The sequence below is a fragment of the Neovison vison genome, chromosome 13, assembly GCF_020171115.1.
Source record: "Neovison vison isolate M4711 chromosome 13, ASM_NN_V1, whole genome shotgun sequence".
Classification (NCBI taxonomy): Eukaryota; Metazoa; Chordata; class Mammalia; order Carnivora; family Mustelidae; genus Neogale; species Neogale vison.
This window is the reverse complement of record NC_058103.1, coordinates 76926928-76948822: the sequence shown is the minus strand read 5'-3', so window position 1 is coordinate 76948822 and position 21895 is coordinate 76926928. Positions and strand designations below refer to the sequence as shown.

Here is a 21895-nt window from a genome sequence, read left to right as displayed (position 1 = left end):
CAAGGTCAGGTCTGCTTTTCTAAAATGACACTGGGGATGCTGCCTGGAGGGCACACAAAGGGAGCAAGGACGGAAGGAGGGAGACGTTCAGAACTTACTCAGATGCAGGTCAAACGGATGGCAGGCTGGGGGATGGAGAGACCGGTGGAGTTGAGTGATATTCTGGGGAGAAATCAGCAGTACCTGGTGGTGGGTGGATATAAGGAGGGGGTGCCCAAGACTGACTCAGATCTTTGCCCCTGATGACTGCTGTGTCCCAAGTAGGGGAGCCCTGTATCAGCTCATGTTCAGGGAAACAACCTTGGCTGAGCATTTGATGTGCTGAGTTTGAGGTGCCTTGAAATGTCCAGGAGGAGATGTTGGGGGACGTTGGAGATGCAGGCAGGTCTACAGTCAGAGGAGACCCTGGGGCCAGAAGTATGCATGAGGGGGCCACCTGAGGCAGTGGGCATGTGGGCATGGGCACTGTCACTTTCAGAGGGAGCTAACAGGAGAGGAGGGTTGAGCCTTGAGAAGCAACAATGTCTAATGACCAACTAGGAGGGGGGTGAGCCAGCAAGAAGTCCAAGAACGGGACTGAGTAGCAAGTAGAATACCAGGAGAGGGTGGGACCATCTGTCAGCAAATATTTATTGAGCAGGTTCCCAGCCCTAGTAGGGAAATAAACAGATGCAGCCCCTATTCTGGAACTTTCCATCTTTGGTGAGAAGGCAGGAATTAGGAGTCGATAGTCAAATCACAATGCGAGATACCTGTTTGAAGGAGAGAACAGGGTTTTAAGAGATATGGTAAAGAGAGGGGGTGTCGGGAAGGTCAAGTGTGCGGTCAGACTTGAAAGATGTGCGCAGGCAGAAGGTGGCCCAGGGGGAGTGCATGGAACCTACAGGGCCCGACAGGTATGGCTGGGGAAGGGAGATGTTCAGGAAGACCTTCCAGAACCTTCTGATTAGTAGTCTGGGTCTCTTGGTCAGCTCCCAGGAAGGCACCTCAGGGTCTCATACAGGGTGTGACCTGCTGGGCCAGGGTCATGACTGTGGGGAAGGAAGTGTTGTGGTTCCAGCTGAGAGTTCCAGGATCAATAGTGATTTGCCAGGCAGGGGTGGGAGAGAGGAGGAGTGGGTGTGCATTCCAGAAAGAGGGAACAACAAGTGCTGTTTCTAAAAACAGGAAAAAGAGCCTGTGTTCCACAGAGACAGGACTCAGGCTGGACTATGCCCTCTAGCAGGATTCTCTGAACAATAGTATGCAAATAGCTAACATCTATTGTCAGGCATGCTACCAAGTATTCTCTATACTTAACCTCTTTTGGTCTTCAAAACAACCCTGAGGAGAGGGACGTTTTTGTTGGCCATATTTTTTCCAGCTGAAGAAGCCCGATCTTTCTGTTTCTCAAACAGGCCAAGCCCACTCTTGCCCCAGGACCTTTGCACTGCTTTGCCCACTGCGTAGCACACTTTCCCTGCTCTTCCTGCAGGTCTCAGATCTGTTGCCACCTCTCAAGTTGGTCCCCCACTTCTGTGTCTAGTCCCTGCCTCACCAATCTGGTCACATTCCCCATTCCATCAAAACACATACCCCCTCCTGGAAATTCTCTCCTTGTGTTTGCTTGTTGATGTGCTGATGGTCTGACTCCCTAGGAAGGATGTGAGGCCCATGACAGCCAAGCCATGTTTATCTTGCTTAGAACTAACCTCCAGGGCCTGGAAAACCCAGCAAAGGGGGGCAATAAAGACAATGTTGACACAAATGGACATAAGTTGCTCACTGTCACAAAAGTAAGAAGTAGAGGAGACAGGACTTGAAACCAGGGCTCTCTAATCCTGGACCCCTGCTTTTTTTTTTTTTTTTAAGATTTTATTTTATTTATTTGAGAGAGAGAGACAGTGAGAGAGAGCATGAGCGAGGAGAAGGTCAGAGGGAGAAGCAGACTCCCCATGGAGCTGGGAGCCCGATGTGGGACTCGATCCCGGGACTCCAGGATTACGCCCTGAGCCGGAGGCAGTCGTTTAACCAACTGCGCCACCCAGGCGTCCCTGGACCCCTGCTTTTAAACACCGCTTAAAACCATGAACTTAGAGGCACCTGGGTGGCTCAATGGGTTAAAGCCTCTGCCTTTGGCTCAGGTCATGATCCCAGGGTCCTGGGATCGAGCCCCGCATTGGGCTCTCTGCTCATCGGGGAGCCTGCTTCCCTTCCTCTCTCTTCCTGTCTGTCTACTTGTGATCTTTGTCTGTCAAATAAATAAATAAAATCTTTAAAACAAAAACAAAACCATGAACTTATAGGCTGGAGGAGCTGACTCCCAGCTGGTAGAGCAGCGTCCCTGATGTGCCCCAGAGCAGAAGCAGACAGGAAGGAGGCCTGGCCTTGGGAGCTAGTGTCATTAACTCCTGCAGGACATGGGGCAGTGGACCCCCTCCAACTGCAGCCTGCCGCGGAGTCTGGCAGAGAGGGCAGGGAGGCTGCCAGCCCTTCCGAGATAACCTGCAGGATGCGTACAAGATTACCCAGCTCAGAGGGGAGCAGCCTGGCAGGCAGGCAGAGATGGCTTTGTGTCTCTTATTTCCTGTTCTCTGGGCAGAGGAGGGCAGTGGAAGGAGACTCGGGCACACCAGCCTCAGTCCCCGACTGCGCCATGGCCTCGCACAGGTCACTTAACAATCCAGCCTTGAATACTGTTTTTCTGAAAATAAATTAATTAATTTAATTAAAAACAAAAACACCTCCATCTGGAACTCTTAGCGCCTTTCGGAAGTGGTACACACATTCCATTGGCATTTGTGCCTCCCAGTTCAAGGGACCCTACACGGACCACCCCCAGGAAGCCAGCAGTGTACTCAAGAACCTTCAAGTGTTGATCACTGTCAGGCAACGCAGCGCCCAAAGACGCGTTCGCCAGATTTCAGTCAACCACGGAAACCACATCTTCACGAAAACCATGAGATTCCGCTGAGTGGGGAGATAGTGGCTGGGGTTTCCTGCCTCAGCCGGTGGTGGTGGCGCGGCCGGGTGGGCGAGGCGCTGATGGAGGGGCTGGGGACGCAGCGGGAGAGGACTCGGAGAGCAGCCGGCCGCCCCTCCGTGGGGGGCAGGTGCCGGGGTTGGGGTGGGGGGAGGCGCAGGCCTCGCTCACAGCCCCATGGAAGCCCCCCGCCCCCACCCCGGGCCCGGACCGCTCGCTGGGAAGTGGCGCCCTCACTGGAGAAGAGCCCTTCCTCAGGGCCCTCAGCGTAGGAGGACGTCCTTTTGTGGGGATTTTAAATAGGCGCATTATCTGAAGGACACAAAAGGCGAGAACGTTGCCCTAGAGCCGGCCGCACTGTGTGGAGGACAAGGGATGCCTTCCACAGGTTTCGCCTCACCCCGTGCCGCAGTGCTCAGGGGAATGGTGTCCTGCCGTTACTCCGGGGTTTTCTCCTTCAGGCTTTTATTCTGGTCACTAAGAGCCTCTCCGCATCAGCACCCGATTTCCCCTTTATCCGTCCCTTTTGTGCCTTCTCTTTCTCAAAAAGGCCTAGTGTGAGACAGGAAACCCCTCCTGCCTGAATGTGGCGGTGGTACTGACGCCCCCCACAGGGGTGAGACCTTGAAGCTAAAGATACTAAAAACCTTCGCTTAGGAATGTATTTGGACTCTCCGCTGGGCTTTTCTGCTTTCCTTAAGGAAGGGCGGGGCATGTTCTGTCTCCACAGTCTCTCTCTCGTGACAGTTTCCTCTCTGCCCGCCTTGGTGGTGCCCTGGCCGTGGCCCCACTGAGGTCCAGCACCGCCTCATCCCATCGGCCGTCGGAGGACCCGAGGGGGGGCACTTACTTCCCTGGCCTGACTGTCACACAGTGCGCGGCCCGGCCCCCCGCACAGTGTGTCCGGTTGAGTCCTGGCCGGCTTCGAGTCAGCACATTCTGCAGGGAAGAAAGGCCGGATTCTGCTCACCCGCCTCGTCGGCTAGGAGTGGCTCTCTGCTATTTTCCTTCCCCCATGGCGCCCACTCAAAACAAACTGTCTCACCAGCTTTACCGTTGGGGGTTGCCTGACGTGGCTGGGGTCAACTCCAGCCTCTTCCCGGCAGGGGGTGAAGGAGGACAGCTTATTTTGGGGGAGACCATCTGTCACTGACTGAGGCAGGGGGGGCACTAAGGGGTCGGGGGCGTTCCACAAAACCCAGTCCCAAGACTGGGATGAACAAAGAGGAGGGCATTTCTTTCTGTTGCTGGAGGATTTGGTTTTTAGAGAAGACAGTGCAGTACTAACTCTTAGTGAGAAAGTGAGACACAGATGGGGAAAAAAAGCAAATGCTTGGTTTTGAGGCAATGTCAAACGTCATAGGAGATGCCAGTTGCAAAACGGGCCACATTTAAATCTCTTTAGTTCTCCTCTCCACTTGTAAGTCAGTGTTTTCTTTTTTTTTTTTTTAATTTATTTATTTTTTTATTTTATTTTTTCCAATTTATTTATTTTCAGAAAAACAGTATTCATTATTTTTTCACCACACCCAGTGCTCCATGCAAGCCGTGCCCTCTATAATACCCACCACCTGGTACCCCAACCTCCTACCCCCCCGCCACCTCAAACCCCTCAGACTGTTTTACAGAGTCCATAGTCTCTCATGGTTCACCTCCCCTTCCAATTTACCCCAACTCCCTTCTCCTCTCTAACACCCCTTGTCCTCCATGATATTTGTTAACAGATGGAGGTTTTAGGGAATATTGCCTCTGATGGCAGCGCAGACTCTTCCAGCACAATCTGTGATACGATGGGATGTAATAAACCGCCCACTGCTGACATTACTCCAGAAGACCCAATCGGGGAGTGTAGAGAGGCTTCTAGGCTGGGACATCGGGTTAATCTGGATGACCTCCAAGGTGCCTTCCAATCCCAAATTCTCAGATTCTCTTGGGACAGTGATTTTGGAATCCTATGGGGCTGTAGGGAGTGGGGCTGGGGTGGGTCCAGATCTTAAGATCTCGAGTGCTACTCTGGAGGGAGGACAATCGCAAGGCTGAAAGGATGACAGTTGGAGAGTGGGGACTGGCCAAGTCGATGAGGATAAGAGAGGGGGCCTGGGCACTTAGCCAGAGCTTATAAGAAGGAACACCTTGTGGGGCGAGGGGCGCCTTGGTGCTCAGTTGGATAAGCGTCTGACTCTTGGTTTCAGCTCAGGGCATGAGCTCAGGATTGTGAGAGTTGGGTTCCACACTCAGGGTGAAGTCTGCTTGAGATTCTTTCTCTGTCCCCCTCTATCCCTCCTCTCTCTCTCTCTCTCTAATTAATAAATACCTTAAGAAAAAAAGAAGAGGCTTGGGGACTGGCAGGGTAATTAGAAAAGAAAATGAATGGATCCTAAGCCCTCTTGGTTATAGAGGTTGAGACGAACTAAAGGTCTGTTTGCACTAAAAGATGCCCTCTGGCTCTTCTTGTTGCCTGAAATCACAGCCACTTGGAGCAGTATCTCTAGGAAGCAATCTCTCCAGGAAGCTGTTGTGGTATTGAGTGTGTGGGCCCTGCAGATCGGGGACTGTGTTAATACATTCACAGCTGGCAATACTTCTTCCCAATACTAGGCAACCCCTTTCCTTCTCAGGGTCTCAGGGTGCCTGGGTGCTGAGGAATTCTAGTACATTTTTTATAGGTTCCATGAGATTTTCTACAAAACAATCAATTATCTGAAAGACAATTTGAATCCATCCTTTCCAATCTTGTCTTTTCTTTCTTTTTTCTTGCTTTATTGCACTATCTGGGACCTCTGGTATTGTATGAAATAAGAGTGATGAGTATGGATGCCCTTGTCTTTTTCCTGATCTTAGGAGGAAATCAGTTAGTTTTTTGTCACTAAGGATGAAGTTGGCTGTACGTATTTTTACAGAGGCCCTTTTTCAGATTGAGAACTTTTCTTTCTATTTTTTGTTTGATGTGAATTTTTATTAAGAATGGGTTTAAATTTTATCAAAAGCCCTCGTATCTGCTGAGACGATACGATCCTTTTCTTTCTTAAATAGTTAATGTTCTGTGTTACATTCGCTAAACGATTCAGATCATAGACTCTATTCTGGCAGTGAAACTCCTCCCAGCTCTGTTAAATATTTCTGAAGCTGTTTTTAAGCTTAGGTATAATGGATCCAAAGCAGCCTTGACTCTTGGGCTAATTTAGCTTCACTACTGAGACAAGACTTTTCCAAGGACTTTACCCAGTGTCTCATCATTTTCTGAGATCTCTCTGCTTTGCCCGATGGGAATGAAGCCCTTTCCCTGGACAGGCATGAGAGTTGTATAGTGAACTTCCTGTTTGTCCCTGCCCTGCCTTGTAGAGTTTCACCCTGCAGGTCATTGCTCAGCCAAAGATCCAATGACACCTGTCTGAAGTTCTCCAGAGCTCTGTCTGCACAACCTGCTCCTTCTGCCTCATGAATCCTAGCCACCTCCACCTCCCCAGAATCCAGCTTTTGTCACCTCACCTCAGTGAAACTGTGGGGCTCTGTCTGGGTACCACTCCCTCTGTGGCTGTCTGGAAACTAGCTGCCAGCATGACCAAGGCAGTCGGATCATACTCCTAGTTTCTTCCTTTCTGCCAGGGATCAGAATGCTGTGCGGTCCGTAATCCATGCTGAGAGGGGCCACTGCCTAGATTCTTACCCACATCTAGCCGAGAGGGAGCGGTCCACAATTCTTGGAGTTAGGGCTCCCCAGTAATGGGGCAGACCATCCACCCACAAGATCACCATCCGTCTTAATGCTTGTGCTAGAACAACTTTACCCATTTTGCTCATTTGATGAAAAGCATTTTGCATTGGAATGTCACAGAAGAGCACACAGAATCAGATCTCTGCTGCTCACTTAGTGGCCTCAGTGATGATGCGAGCCTGAGCTCCAGCTTCCCTATAACAAGAGTCAGGATGACTAAGCAGCCTACCCCTCCAGGATGTTTTGAGGAAGAAACCAACAACGCAGGGGACAACACCCACCTTTCTGGATGCCACACACACCCCTCTGTGTGCTCCTTCCTTCCCGCAGGCAAACGGGCTCAGGACTTACCTTCCTTCCACTCTTGCCATGCTTGCCCCTTTTCTGGTGCATTCCCTGTTGGCCCAGCCAAAGGTCCCTAAGATATTCAGAAGAGTCACCTGGAAATACCGGTCTTTAATGAGTTTATATCATGCTGCCATCCTAAAATGGTCACAGAGTCTTAGGTATTTGGTTGTTGAAGCTCCTTCACCCTAAAAGTGCAACTTGTGATATGATATTACAAAGTGGGGTACCACAATTTCTTGCATTACAGGCTAAGAAATCATTTCCTCCTTCAGGGCTGCCTGGAGCCACAGGAACTCCAGGGGAGAAGGGAGACCCTGGTGAGCTGGGCTTGACTGGAAATGAGGGCCCAGCAGGGCCAAAGGGTGACAAAGGAGACAAAGGGGATGTGTCCAATGATGTGCTCCCCACAGGTAAGTGGCCGGCCCAGAAGTTGGCCTAGTTTTTAGGACAAACGCTGCTTGGGTCTTCTCTCCTTATCTGCTTTATGTGCCCATCTGCTTTGCAGCGTGTTTTAGAATTTTGTGCTTTCAAAAAGGAGAAAACTGTGCATGCTATCCCAACCTTGGTGAGACAAAATCTGAGATCTAAGCAGAAGTAGTTTAGATAATCCCAGTCCAAACATCATGGTTAGATTGAATGAGGATGAAGGGAGCTTTCTTTTTCCAAATACCTATTAAGTCTAGCACAATCTAGAACAAGACGAGTAAGCAAGCAATTTAAGATACGTCAGAGGACAACTGACAGAAAGCTCAGGCATTTTCTTCACAGTCCAGGTAGGGACATCTTCAGATCTTTATCCTAAACATTTTGACATAGAATTGGAGCAGACTTCATTGCTGATCTCCTTTTTCTGGTTTCCAACCCAGGCTCAGAGCACACAGTTGGCACCTGGCAGCGGTAGGGGGTGTAGAGATCCAGCAAACCACAGAAAGACATGGTGGAAAGAGTAGGTGACAGCTGATGGTCATGGACAAGGAAGAGGCAGAAGAATTTTACAAGCACAGTACTTCAGAGACCACTTCTATCCTAAAAATATAACTATCCTTATGTATTCAGTAAATATTTTTGAGTGTCAAAGAACACCGCTTATGAATTAGCAACTTTGCTAGTAGCTGGGAATATGAAGATGAAAGTGAGACAGGACATCTGTCCCAAAGAAGCTAGGATGATAGATGGTCAAGAACAATGATCCTGAAGCAGTTGCCCATCTAGCTACTCAAAATGTGCTGAGCACCTTCTGTTTGCCTGGTACTGTGCTAAGACCAAAGCTCAAATTATGTTTAGCATGATTTGTTTCTTAAACAGGGAGGTTGCTGTACAAAATACTCAAAATTTAAGAAGTGTTTTGACTTCAAAATATAGGATCAAATATAGGTGAATATACTTTGAAAACACGAGACCATGTTATACTTCAGTTATATAGGAATTTATACATCCCAACTGCTATACTCCCCTATGCCCCTTAACAAGTGAGGGGTGTTGACAAACCATTCAGGAAAAGCTACGTCCCTCTGTGTACCCCAATTCCAGAAAGCAGCCAGAGCTGAGTGTCCGCTGGCCAGAGAGCAAACAAGGCTTCTGAGGGTGGATCTTGTCTGCCCTGCCTACAGGTCTCTGGCCCTTTCATAGTGGGCTTGGACTTGCCTCTAGCCTCTGGGACCCTGGCTTGCCCCTAGAAAGCCTAGAAAGGCTTATCTAGTCTGGCTGGGAAGAAGTGGCTAATAAGATCTGAGATCACCAGTCAGCTCAGGACGGGAGGGTAGAACCAAAGAGCTAAATGGCCCAGCCTCGTGGCATCCTTGTGAATGGTCCAGACAATAGCACCTGCAATAGGCTGTACCCATGCACAATGGCCACCTAAAGTCAGAGCACTCACAACAGTGACCTCAGTGTCTTCTCACGGGGCAAGACAGGGAGGATGAGACTCAGTATGGAAATGAAGAAACAGGCTCAGAGTGTTCAGCTATCTGCCCCAGGTCACAGGTGTGGTAGGCTCGCCTGATTTCTTCTACCACACGGGGCAGTGCTTCTCACACCTGGCGGCGTATAAAGAGACTCAAAAATACAGACGACCTGTCGTCATTTGACCTAACTGTTCTGGGTGGGGTCCCAGCATTAGAATTGTATTAAATCTCCTCAGGGGACTCTAATAAGCTGTCAGGGTTGAGATCCTCCAACAAGGCGGGTGAAACGAGCGCCAGCTTTGTCTTTGTCCCGAGACACACCTAAGGTTCGGTTCTACCCTGTTCCCAGTTGTGACCTTGGGCAAAGCACTGAACTTCCCCAAGACTCAGGTCACAAAGGGGCTACTAATACCATCTCACAAATGATTGGAAAGAACAATGGAGAGGAGATTTACAAAGTTCTTAGCACAGTTCCTGGCACAGAGGTGGAACTCAGCATCTTCTATGGCTGCTTTCTCAACTTTGCATGGACAAGTTCTAGAATGCAGTTATGTCCAGGAAGGGGGCACTCGGCCATCCTCCCTGGGGCTGCTTGTTCTCCTTTCCCCTGGGAGAAACCCATCTCTGTTTATGGCTCTTGAATCAAACTCTCTCCCCACCCCGCTTCTCTCTCCAGGTGCTAAAGGCGACCAAGGCCCACCTGGACCCCCTGGACCCCCGGGCCCTCCAGGTCCCCCAGGACCACCTGGAAGCAGAAGAGCTAAAGGCCCTCGGCAGCCAAACATGTTCAATGGCCAGTGTGCAGGTCACTAGCCCCTGCCCCAGGGAACCCAACTCTTTGGCTAATGATCCCAAACGCTCAGGCTTCACCCAGGCTCTGCAACCAGATTTCTTAAACAGAGGCTTTGCCTAAAGCAAGAGCTCCCCTGTGCACCAGGCTGGTGGGCTACTTTGGCGCTTTGCCCTTGGGGTGAGAACTTGTAGCAGGTTTAGAATTGGGCCCCCCACAACCTCCCCTGCTCACCCTCCCCTCGTTTATCCCCAGACTATTCCTCTTCCTTGCCAAACCAAGCCATTCGCTCTGGGAGCATGAAGGGATTGGCTTATGTTGGGGAGACGAGGCGGGGTTTCAGTTTGGTTACCTTCCCATGGTTCTCCAGTTCTGTCCTCTCCGCCCCTCTGCTTCGCATGCTGACCACAGTGCTAAGTGCTTAGCTCGCTAGAGGCTTATAGCAATGACATGATACACCAGTCGGTACTGCCACCAACTTAGAGATCCCAAACTGAAATGCCCAAGAGCTGTGTAGCTTGCCCAAGATCACTCAGTAAGTGACAGAGCTGGGACTCACATCTGCTGGGCTCTAAAGCTCTGCTCTGAGAGCTTCTTCCTTTCAGAGCTGGAAAGTCACACTTTGGGACTAAGCCAACCAAGGGCAAAGGACACCTGATCTCTGGAAGGCCAAGAGGACTTGCCCATGGGTCAGTCAGTTCCAGAGGTGGCCACGGGACTGAAAGCTAATTATAAATGAAGGGCCATGTTAATGAAAAATACTTCCAAGGTGAGGCTAGAACTTCCCCCTCCAAGAGGCCTTCACTGCCATTCAGCATCACCCTCTCTGTGAGCATCAATTCTTTGTTCAGCTGCCCTTGGAGAATGAGCTGAGCAGGAACCTTCGTCTGGGAGAAGGGGGGTTCTGACCTGAGCATTTGCCACAGGCTGTGTCAGCCAGGACAGGGATGCGAGGAGAAGCAGCCGCCCCTGCCTCGCCTGCCTACTGAGAGGCTGGTCAGCAGGGTCTAGGCCACAGTGTTGTGAAAACTGCTTAAATGAGAGGCTGTGGTCTTCCACTCTGCCTCCTAGAAAGGAGTCTTTGGCTGCCAGGCATCGTGCATCTGAACTTGGCCTTCTCTCCTCCTCCAATTCCATTTCTTTAAGCCCCCTCCTGCCCCCACAGCTTTAGAACCATGTTAGTACAACATGAATTAATGAGAGCCTTTTCTTCAGACTAAGAACAGGAGGGTCTCTCTGTCCCTTTCCTGGGCAAAACCCACGTTCCTGAACAGAAACTCCAGATGAAACTCCGAGGCAGCAGGAGTCATCACACTGTTCCCAAGACTGCTCTCATCAGGGGACAGGAAGACTTCAGGGAAACACAGGCTCATCCTGCTAGAAAGAAGCTTAGAGTACAGGGGGCCCTGCCCTTTATTTTACTGATAAAGAAACCTCTCTAGATTATTCTGTGAGCTTCCATTGGAACAATGGAGGTGCCCTCAGCACCTAACTAAAAGGTGATTTGAACCCCTCAGAATTGTTCTAGGCAAGTGGGCTGAACTCCAGAAAGCTTTATTTGTCCCCACCTGCCCCAGGTCAGGTCCTTCTCCCCAGCCAGTCCACTCGCTCTGTCTTCATCCTGGCCACCTTCCTCCCTTTTGTCCTGCTTCTGCCAGCCTGGGACACCTCTTCACCAAAGGTCTGAATTAAGCCCATCTCTTAAAGGGAACAATTACAACCCAGGTAGGAAGGCTTCTAGTTCAGGTATGGCCTCAAACCAGCTGTGAATGAGGCACCTGTTGAGGACCCATGTCCCGTAGACCTTCAAGCCAACAGGGGTAGGAAATGGTGGAGGAGAGCTCAAACATCTCTGGGGTCCTTCTCCCTCTGTGGCTCCTCCCTTTGGCTGTCCAGGAAGACAAGGTAAAGGGGGCCACCACTATCATGAGGCCCTGTCAGTTTCCCTAAAAGTGTAAATCCTTCCAGGAAAATGCAATCCGTGATAGTGATACCACCAGGCCAGAGCAGCCAAGAAGCATCAGTATGGCTCTCCGCTCCCCCAACCCCAGAGTGCTGAGGGCTTGAATAGGCCACTTTTCCCCTTTGACTGACACCCTCTTGGGATTGCATTTTTTTAGCAACTGTGATGATGGATAGTTGTTGGGAACTCCCCCAGCAGAGGGTGGGGATGCCAGGGGCTGGTGGTGGGGAATTGGAAGTATTTGACTTGTTGCTTAAAAGCAAGCAACTAAAAAACTCGGTGCGCTTATTGTAAGGGAGGCTTGTAGGACTAGAGCCTGGGGCGAAGTGGGGAAAGCACCAGTAATAAAGTTACATGACTCTCCCTGTGCCACCTGCATTTGCTCTGACAATTGTCATTGTTGTTGTAGGTGAGACGTGTGCCACACCGAACGATGGTACGTTGGTTGGAAAGGCTGATGAGAAGGCCGGGGATCACCATTCTCCGCCAGCAGGTACGTGAAGCAGAGCATCTTGTTTTGAAATTCAGAAGCTGGATGCCTTCAAGTCACGATGAGTGATTTTTCTTTCTCTCCCTTTGGTAGAATCTGTGATCGCTTCCATCGGGAGTCCAACACAAGTACTGAAAGTTAGAGAGACATTTGGGACGTGGATAAGAGAGTCTGCAAACAAGAGTGATGAGAGGATCTGGGTGACAGAACATTTCTCAGGTAACTTCCCTTGGTGAGGAGCCCGATCTGTGTGGGGCTTGGGCCTTTCATCGGGTTCATTCTACGTCTGTGTATCTGAACCCCCTCCTGATTAGGGTCACACAGAGGATCTTTGTTTTCCAAAGCACAAGTGAGTGGGTGGCACACTTGTCTCAGTTGAGCCCACTGGGGACAAGCCTTGCAGGTCAGGTCCCAGGGTGCTCCCAATGTCACTTATTCAGTTTTAGGTGAAATATCTAGAAAGAAACAAATAGCCTTATGATGACAGCCTTATCAAGCCCAAAATCATAATGTGGAAGAAATGTTAGAGACAAATTCTTGCGCGCTGTCTGTCTTTCTTTAAGGAGAGCACTCGTGGCCATCTTTCTGAGAGCTCTGCCGGACAGCCCAGGGGAGAGGGTGAGGTACCCTCTTGCCTCCAAGCATGACCCCAGTTGCGCGGCCCTGGAGGGACAGCTCAGGGACCACCATCAGCGGTAGCAGGAGCCTCGTTCCAGAAAGGGTCTGGCCATCCTCACTGATCAGAGCGATGGCTGAGACCCGACTTCATTTCCTCAGGGCTCTGTGACAGCCCAGGTTACCAGCTGGGAAGGACTCTGTGGCTCAGAAGGAAGGAGGAACACTCAGCAGGGGCAGGAGCAGGCAGAGGGGATTACACGAGGGCCAAGATTTCGTTGTTGCCGGTCCAGGCCTCTAAGGGTCTCATAAAAGACTTTATAAATAGTCTAGAGGGGTCCTGGAGGAGCAAAGGCAACTCTGTGGCTTCTGCCATGGAAGGACGGTTCAGGAAACAAGAGAAGAGAATTGGCCTTGAGTCTGGGAGTCTGAGACTCCAACCTGGACATGGACCCTTGCTAGACACCTCATTCTCGACTTACTTACGTCCTTTTTTTTTTTTTAAGATTTTATTTATTTGACAGAGAGAGATCACAAGTAGACAGAAAGGCAAGCAGAAAGAGAGAGAGAGGAGGAAGCAGGCTCCCTGCCCAGCAGAGAGCCCGATGTGGGACTTGATCCTAGGGCCCTGAGATCATGACCTGAGCTGAAGGCAGAGGCTTAACCCACTGAGCCACCCAGGCAGCCCTCAACTTACATCCTTTTAACGTCATCCCCCTGCTCCCTCCCATGCCTTTCCCTGGCTTCTCCCCTGCAGGCATCAGGGTGAAGGAATTCAAAGACCAACCATCACTGCTAAATGGCAGTTACGCACTCGTGCAGCTGCCGTATTATTTCCATGGCTGCGGGCATGCTGTTCACAACAACTCTCTCTACTACCACAAAGGAGGTTCCAACACCATAGTGAGGTGAGTCACCCGGGCCAAAGCTGCCCTGCTCACGCATCCCAGATAGCACCTATGCGATGTCTCACTGATCCGGGAGCTACTTAGGCGTAGATGGTTCCCTCATCTTTCTGTCCCCAGAGCTTCCACATACGGGTCAGTCAGGGTTTGCTAACTGAATGAACCACAGGACACAGTGAGGGAGCCCCATGACCCACCCCCAGCCTGGGATCTGCCGTATTGCTGGTGGAGACATCAAGAGTAAGGTCAGAGCCAGAGAGAAGTAGATCTGGAGTGATAAGGGCTGTAGCTCTCTTAGCCCTGGAAAAACGAGGCAGGCAGAATCTAGCACTCCCCTGTCAGGAAGGCGTCACACCTCGAAGTCGGTTGTATTCTGAAAAACTTGCGGTGTGAGAATTTCATGTCATAGCTCAGATCATTGAAGACTAAAGACTGAACACAGTGCAAACTCAGGGAATCTTTGTGTTCAGATTGAGCTGTCATCCTGATGGAGCCCTGGCCAGGCCCCCTCTCCTCCTCTTTGCTCTCCTAAGGGGAAGGGAGATGGCTACCTGGGTAGACTGAGCCATGGCCTCCTGGTTCCCCCAAAAGAATTGCTAAAATTCTGTCTTTGTGGCTTAAGAAGACATCAAGTTCTGGTCTTTAGAGACAGAAGCAGGTCATCTTGGACAAATCGAGAAAGCAGGGAACTCAGTCAGGTTCCATCTTTGCCTACTGACTCCATGGCCTTGGACAAGACTCCACCTCCTGGGGTCTGCAGGTCCTCAGTAAAAATGAGAAGATGGACCAGAACCTCTGCAGCCGTCCAGCGGCAGCCCTATCTGAAATAATCCCAGTATTATGAAAGCCGTGGTCCGAGTCATTCAAAACAAGAGATGGGGACCTGCGGGAAAACTGGGTCCCACTTCTCTCACCCTCATAACCCCCCCCACCCCCCCGCCCATGAGGCCCAGCTGCAACAACCTTGCTGGCATTGGAGTGTTGGTTAGGCTGGGGGCGGGACACCTGTGAGCTATGGCTGGAAGCATTCTACCCTCCTTGGCCTCTCACTCCCTTCCCCCACCATTTCCACAGCTCCTTGGTTACTTCTTTCGCATAGTCTTGTGCTAACAGAAAAAGGCAACCAAACCCCTCCTGTTTAGAAGCCAGGACTCCCCCAGACACCCTCCTTTTGGGGCCCTTTCTCCCATGTAATCCTACAGCTTCTTATTGCCCACCCCCCAGGCTGTGTTTCCATAGGAACGAGCATGGTGAGGGAGCTCCGGGGTGAATGAGCCCCAGAGAGAGAATCGGCCACTCCAAGAAAGAGTGGTTTCTTTTTTTTTTTTTTTTTTAAAGAATTTATTTATTTATTTGACAGACAGAGATCACAAGGAGAGACAGGCAGAGAGAGAGGCAGAGAGAGAGGAGGAAGCAGGCTCCCTGCTGAGCAGAGAGCCTGACGTGGGGCTCTATCCCAGGACCTGGGATCATGACCGTGAAACTTGGCCCGAGTGATGCGCTGCTTAGGTCTGTCCTGCAGCCCTGCTCTCCTCCAGCCACAGGGGAACTAGACCCCGTTTCTCCTGTGAGAGACAAGTCCCTTCAAGAAACGCACCACCAGGCACCAATACCAGAGCAATGGCAGTCCCGAACTGCAGGCATTCGGAGGACAGAGAAGACCGTGAGCTCAGCTGGGCAGGCAGGCTCTTCTCAAGCCCTCACTTGCCTCTGGCTTCTTTTCGCGCTTACTTCAGGGGCTCCTAATTGGCTTCCGGCTTGCGAGGCTTCTGTGCACAGTCCCACTGTCCCCATTTCTTCTGCTGCTCAATGGCACCCTCTTGTGTTCTTCTTTTCTTTTAGCCCAATGTTCCCGAATTCTCGTTCCTGGAGTTAGGGTACTTTTTTTTTGTATCACAGTCAACGTTTCTGATCAGGTCTGGGTGTGGAGTCTGCCAAATCAGCCTCCAGGAGCCGAGGGCGGGGGACCCCCCGAGCTGTAGCTCAAGTTATCCCATCACTTTCCTGAAGAGAAAACTGCCTTCACGGCAGTGACTTGGCTCCATCGCTTCCCAGCTGACGACGACCTCCTGCTTCATTTAGACTGTTGTGACATGTTTGTTTTTAAAACTCCAGCAGAGGTAGAGGAAAAACCCCCAAACTTGCAGTTAGAAAACTTAAATTCAAACTCTGGCTACTTACTGATGTTCCCGGGTCAGTCACTTCTCCTTTCTCATTTGTAAAATGAAAAGACTGGACTAGTTCATTTTTTAAGGCCTCCTGCAAGCCTAAGAATCTTGGAGAGGACATTTCAGGAGATTAGCAAACATCCGAGAATTAGGAGAGTAAGGAATGTCCCTGGGTCACGTGGCTCGCAGGTGGACACTCAGACGGTGTCACCATCCTTGACATCCTTGACGCGCAGAGGACTGCGTAGAATGGGCACAACCGGTAGAATGGGCATGACCTGGAACTTAGAAATGCAGCGTCCCAGGCTCCACCCAATTTAATAGAGGATAGCCACAAACAAAGCTACCACTGTCCTCAAAAATGCTGACTCATATCTGTCCTTTTATACATTTCAGATTTGATTTTGGCAAAGAAACATCCCAAACTCTGAAGCTTGAAAATGCCCTGTATTTTGATCGAAAATACCTTTTTGCAAATTCCAAGACTTACTTCAATTTAGCTGTGGATGAAAAGGGCCTTTGGATTATCTACGCTTCAAGTGTGGATGGCTCGAGCATTCTCGTCGCCCAATTGGATGAGAGGACATTCTCTGTGGGGCAACACATCAATACCACATACCCCAAAACCAAGGCCGGCAATGCCTTCATTGCCCGAGGGATCCTTTATGTTACAGACACCAAAGACATGAGGGTAACATTTGCTTTTGATTTGTTAGGAGGGAAACAGATCAATGCTAACTTTGATTTAAGAACTTCCCAGTCTGTTCTTGCCATGTTATCATATAATATGAGAGACCAGCATTTATATTCGTGGGAAGATGGCCATTTAATGCTTTATCCTGTGCGGTTTTTGTCATCTACATGAAACCAGTGAAGAGAGGCATCCTGTTCCCCTCAGTAACTTTCAAATGTTCTCTGGCATCATTTATATCCCAACATAAATCTTGTCTGTAGGGTAACCAGGTACTTAGCTGTCATAATCTCATGACATGAGTGTTGATATGGTCAGGGAACCCCCTTTAAGTTCAGATTCCTTAGGGGGAAATAGCAAAGACGAAGTCAAAAAAAGCTGAGATGTGGTGATTTCTCCACAGACTAGCTGGCCAAGTTACCCCTCCCTCGTTAGGCCTTGTTTTCCCGACCGGTAATAGGCAAGGCCTGGCGAAGATGATTGGCAAGAATTCCTCCACCTGTAGGAAACTCCATGATTCTTGCCGTTGCTGCCCTCCCAGCGGTTATACATTTGGTTTTGGATTTCGGTTATACATTTGGTTTTGGATTTCGGGTATTTAGCCGCGTGCTGAGCAAATTTACCTCTGAGTTTCTAAGCCTAGTGACTTGAGCGGAGAATTCCTGAGTACTGACTTGTTTTCAGTGCCTAGGGAAGCCTCTTGGACCCTTTCAGGGTGCGGAGGAACCAGATTGCTTGTAATTTATTACCTTTCTCTGCCTCTGCACCTGCCACCCCAGCACCACAATGATCATTATCCTCAGCTCCCGCTGGTCCCTCCAGGATTAGCAAATAAGCCAGGCACAGGCTACACGCTCGGGTTTGCTAATAAAACAGAAATAGGCCCTTCTGGGCTTCCATCCATCTCTGAGCATGCTGATTTGCAGGTGTGGATAAACGTTGACTCCTCAGGTCGTCCCGGCTTCCACAGCGATGCCTCTGCTCTGGGAGAACTAAATATTGTGTAAGTAGGCATGAACCTGGCTAGAGCCGTGGGACGACGCCCTTGGCAGTTCTCCAGAGAGGCCCGGTATGTGGCTATTATCTAGAATGTGGACGGACTGACTACGGCCCTGAGGCCAAGCGTGCCCACTGCCGGTTTCTGTAAGTTGTGCTGGAATGCAGTCACATGCATTTGCTTATGTAGACTAGTTTGTGACTACTTCAGCAGAACTGAGTCGTTGCAAAAGAAGTTGAGGAGGGGCCCGCAAAGCCTAAAACACCCGCTGGCCCTTTACAGCAAAAATTTGCCGATCCCTGATCTAGGATATAAAGCGAGCCTGTTGGAAGGTTGATTCACCAGGGGCCGTTTGTTATATTTTGTTTCGTTTCACATTAAGAAGGAATAAGTTATACGGTTTGAGTGTTTGGTCGAGGCGAATGGTGGGAACAGCATAAAATGAAGTGGCCCTCCCCAAAAGCAGTTTGTAAACTGTTCTTTCCCTAATAATAATCTCCTTGGGTGCCCTGGGGAAAAATCCGGCATAACTTGCACCTGAATGCCCTTAAGCATGTATTTTCTGCCAAATCCATTCTTCAAACATTCTGCAGCCTGGGGTCCAGGCAGGGCTGGTAAGAGGAGAGAGGAATCTGGGAAGTTACTGGAGTCCCAAGGCCAGGAAAGGGACTTAGGGATTTTCAACACTTTGTCTTTGTTGAACTCATGTGTGGGGGAGAGAAGAGCTATATGCTCGAGGGTTTTTCCCCTGTGACTTCCAATTCTCATTTGGGAGGCCCGGGAGTTGTGGCTTTATACCATATTAATAAAAGCATTTTGAAACTTAAGAGCTATAGAGATTTGAATATTTAAATCCCCCTAACCCTGAAAACACTTGGGCAGCTACTGGAGATGTTTGATATTGTTGTATTCTCAAAACAGCCGGTGTTTGAAACTTTTTCTCCACTTTTCTATTGGATTGGTTGTGTCATGTCCGCATAGCTTTGAAAAAAAATACTCTGCAGATTTATGTTTAAGATTTATGTTTATGCATCCAATGAATACTAGTCTTCTTCATTTAAATACATGTGTCCCCATGTGGACACAGGGGACCTTAATATGAATACAGCTCCATAGTAAAAGTGGTATTGGTAATAGTAATATATACAATGCTAATTGTATATATGGTAGCAACCTAAAAAGGTTAATGAATGAGCACATATTCTTTTAGAACAAATTTTTTAGAAACCTCAATCTTGATATCTGAGCTATCCTGGTTCCCTTAATTGTGGGGACAGAATCCTATACTTATGGCTAGAAAAGCTCATTTGGGATTTTTTTTTTCTATGACAGAGTAGTATCAGGACAACAGAGTCTGACCGAGGTATAATGGGGAATGCTATAATATGCTTGAAAGTTTGTCTTTACAGAGGAGAGACTTTATAAGATTTGAAAAACTTAGAAAATTAAGATTTTACTCATTCTTGCCAGCAAGCACTACTTTATTTAAAAAAAAAAATGGTTTGGGCTCACTGTTAGAACATAAAATCTAATGTTTTGAAACCAAGATATCACTTTAGAAGTTCACGCTGTCACTTATAATCAAAGTTGTTTTAAAGCAGTTTCCAAATATCTGTACTTCTGATGTCAGAATCAGAGCTGATAATGCTCTAATTCTTCTTTAATCTGAAGTAGATAGCTTTTCCCTGGAAAGTAAATAACACCATCCTCCCAACCTCAGCTGTAGGCCAGACCCTATTTCAAAACATTTTCTCTCAAACCGATAATGTGTCCTGTTTGAAGCTCTGCAGGCAGCCGGAGTCTCTGTGTATCACTAAGCACAGGTGTTAGGAGAGAGAAACTGTTCTGGGGTGAAAGTTTTAAAATGAGGTGTTCTGGTCTTCACGCCCCACCCCCCACAGCCCTTTAACCTTCAAGGTTGCAAAGTGAAGGATCTAATGAAACCCTATGATCCTTGAGAGTCAGGAGTCCTTTTGCAAGTGCAAGAGGACATGTGGGCCGTGACTATCTGAAGAAGCACGTGATGGGACTTCTTAGTTTTCAGCCCACTGCCATAACCTGGTGGGTGCGCTATTGGGGGGGAAAAAAAAGGCTGTGGTTTCCAGATCTGGACCATTCTGAGCAACAAACAAATCATGGTGAATGGCTCTTCTTTGGTTGTCATTTATTTAATGTTAGTCCATAAAATAATCACTGCTGGATACAATCACATGTTGAAACAAGTGTATTCTCATATTTATCTCTCATTAATTCCCATATCACATCTAAAAGGAAAAGTAACCACCGAAAACAATCTGTGGAAGAGGGACACTGGTTGGTCCTGGTGAAACTCTTGCAATTTGCTAACTCCTTCCGAAAACTGAAAGGTCATGGACTGTGTGTTTTCTATAGGGAATCATGAAAGCAGTGTAAAACCATAATGTAAAACTAGTCACTAGAACCAGAAGCAGATAAATGCAGTGGAGATCTGCTACTTTATTGGCATAGGCAAAGCCACTTGAAAAGGACATCACCTCTTGGCCTAAAAATAAAAAAGGACAGATTTAAAAAAAAACCAAACTGACTGTGTGTGAATTGGGGCAGATATCTTCACTTCTCAGCGCCTCTGGTTCATCTGTGAAATGTGTAACAGTGTTCCCACTTCCTTGAATTTTTCTATGTGAAATGAGAAATGCTATGAAAATTGTACAATTCTTAAGAAATTACTGTTGTTCCTTTCATAATTCATCCCTGCGGAGAATCAGAGTGACCCTGTGGTTCTCACACCCTGAGTCAGGGGCTGCAGAGATGGGTCAGGATCATGGCATCCTGGTTTCTGCCTACTGGCCTGTTCGATTAGGTAGTTAACGCTCCATACCAGCGCTAAACAAAAAAGCGTTCTTAGTTCTACAACAAATTTACAGTAAAACTGGCCCACGGGGAAAAAAAAAAATACTGCTTGAGACCCTATTGCTGTGACCCGTAAAGTTCTTTCTAATCTCTGCTTTCTAACCTCTGTGTTACTGGGTAGGCCATGCATGCACTGATGATAACTTTTGTAAATAAAATATTACAAAGCAAAAAGAAAGAAAAGCCTATTAAAAAATAGTAGTCTTGCCACTTCATTTTTTAAAATTTAAATTCAAGTTAGTTACATAGAATACAGTATTGGTTTCAAGGGTAGAATTTAGTGATTCATGCCTTACATAAAACACCCAGTGTTCTTTACATCATGTGCCCTCCTTAATGTCCATCACCCCATTACCCCATCCACCCCACTACTTCTCCTCCTGCAACCCTCAGTTTGTTTCCTAGAGTTAAGAGTCTCTTATGGTTTGCCTTCCTCTCTGTTTGTATTTCATTCTATTTTTTTCCTTTCCTTCCCCTATGTTCATCTGTTTTGTTTCTTAAATTCCACATATGAGTGAATTCATATGATAATTGTCTTTCTCTGACTTAATTTGCTTAACATAATACACTCTAGTTCCATCCATGACCTTGTAAATGGCAAGATTTCATTCTTTCTGATGGGTGAAATATTCTGTGTATGTATATATCACATCTCCATTCATCAGTTGATGGACATTTGGGCTGTTTCCCATAGTTGGGCTATTGGGGACATTGCTGCTATAAACACTGGAGTGTATGTGCCCCTTTGAGTCAGTATTTTTGTATCCTTTGGCTAAATATCTAGAAGTGCAATTACTGGGTCGTACGGTAGCTTTATTTCCAACTTTTTGAGGAACATTCATGCTGTTTTCCAGAGTGACTGCACCAGCTTGCATTCCCACCAACAATGTAGGAGGGTTCCCCTTTCTCCGCATCCTCGCAGACATCTGTTGTTTCCTGACTTGTTAATTTTAGCCATTCTGCCTGGTGTGAGGAGATAATCTCGTTGTGGTTTTGATTTGTATTTCCCTGATGATGGGTGAGTTGAGCAGTTTTTCATGTGTCTGTTGGTCATTCGTATGTCTTCTTTGGAGAAATGTCTGTTCATGTCTCCTGCCCATTTCTTAACTGGATTACTTTTGGGGTGTTGACTTTGATGAATTCTTTATAGATTTTTGGATACTAGCTCTTGATATATGTCATTTGCAAATACCTTCTCTCATTCCTTGCTATTTAGTTTAGTTTTGTTGACTGTTTCCTTTACCATCCAAAAGTTTTTCTCAATGAAGTCCCAACAGTTGATTTTTGCCACTTTTCTCTTGCTTTTGAAGACAAGTCTAGGAAGAAGTTGCTGCGCCTGAGGTCAAAGAGGTTGCCACTTGTGTTCTCCTCTACAAATTTATGGTTTCCTATCTCACATTTAGGTCTTTCATCCATTTTGAGATTACTTTTGTATGTGGTGTAAGAAAGTAGTCCATC

At 48.2% G+C, this 21895-nt stretch overlaps 1 protein-coding gene across 1 annotated transcript in view; it reads left to right on the top strand.

The window, feature by feature from the left end:
• The window catches only part of GLDN (gliomedin), a 61958-nt gene extending 41856 nt beyond the window's left edge, over positions 1-20102 (top strand). Inside the window, exons 5-10 of the mRNA XM_044231186.1 lie at positions 7298-7435; positions 9606-9734; positions 12092-12175; positions 12266-12391; positions 13545-13695; positions 16257-20102. Coding sequence (XP_044087121.1) covers positions 7298-7435; positions 9606-9734; positions 12092-12175; positions 12266-12391; positions 13545-13695; positions 16257-16725 — 1097 coding nt within the window. The 3' untranslated portion in view covers positions 16726-20102. The remainder of the gene's footprint in view (positions 1-7297; positions 7436-9605; positions 9735-12091; positions 12176-12265; positions 12392-13544; positions 13696-16256) is intronic.
• Positions 20103-21895: the final 1793 nt, after the last annotated feature.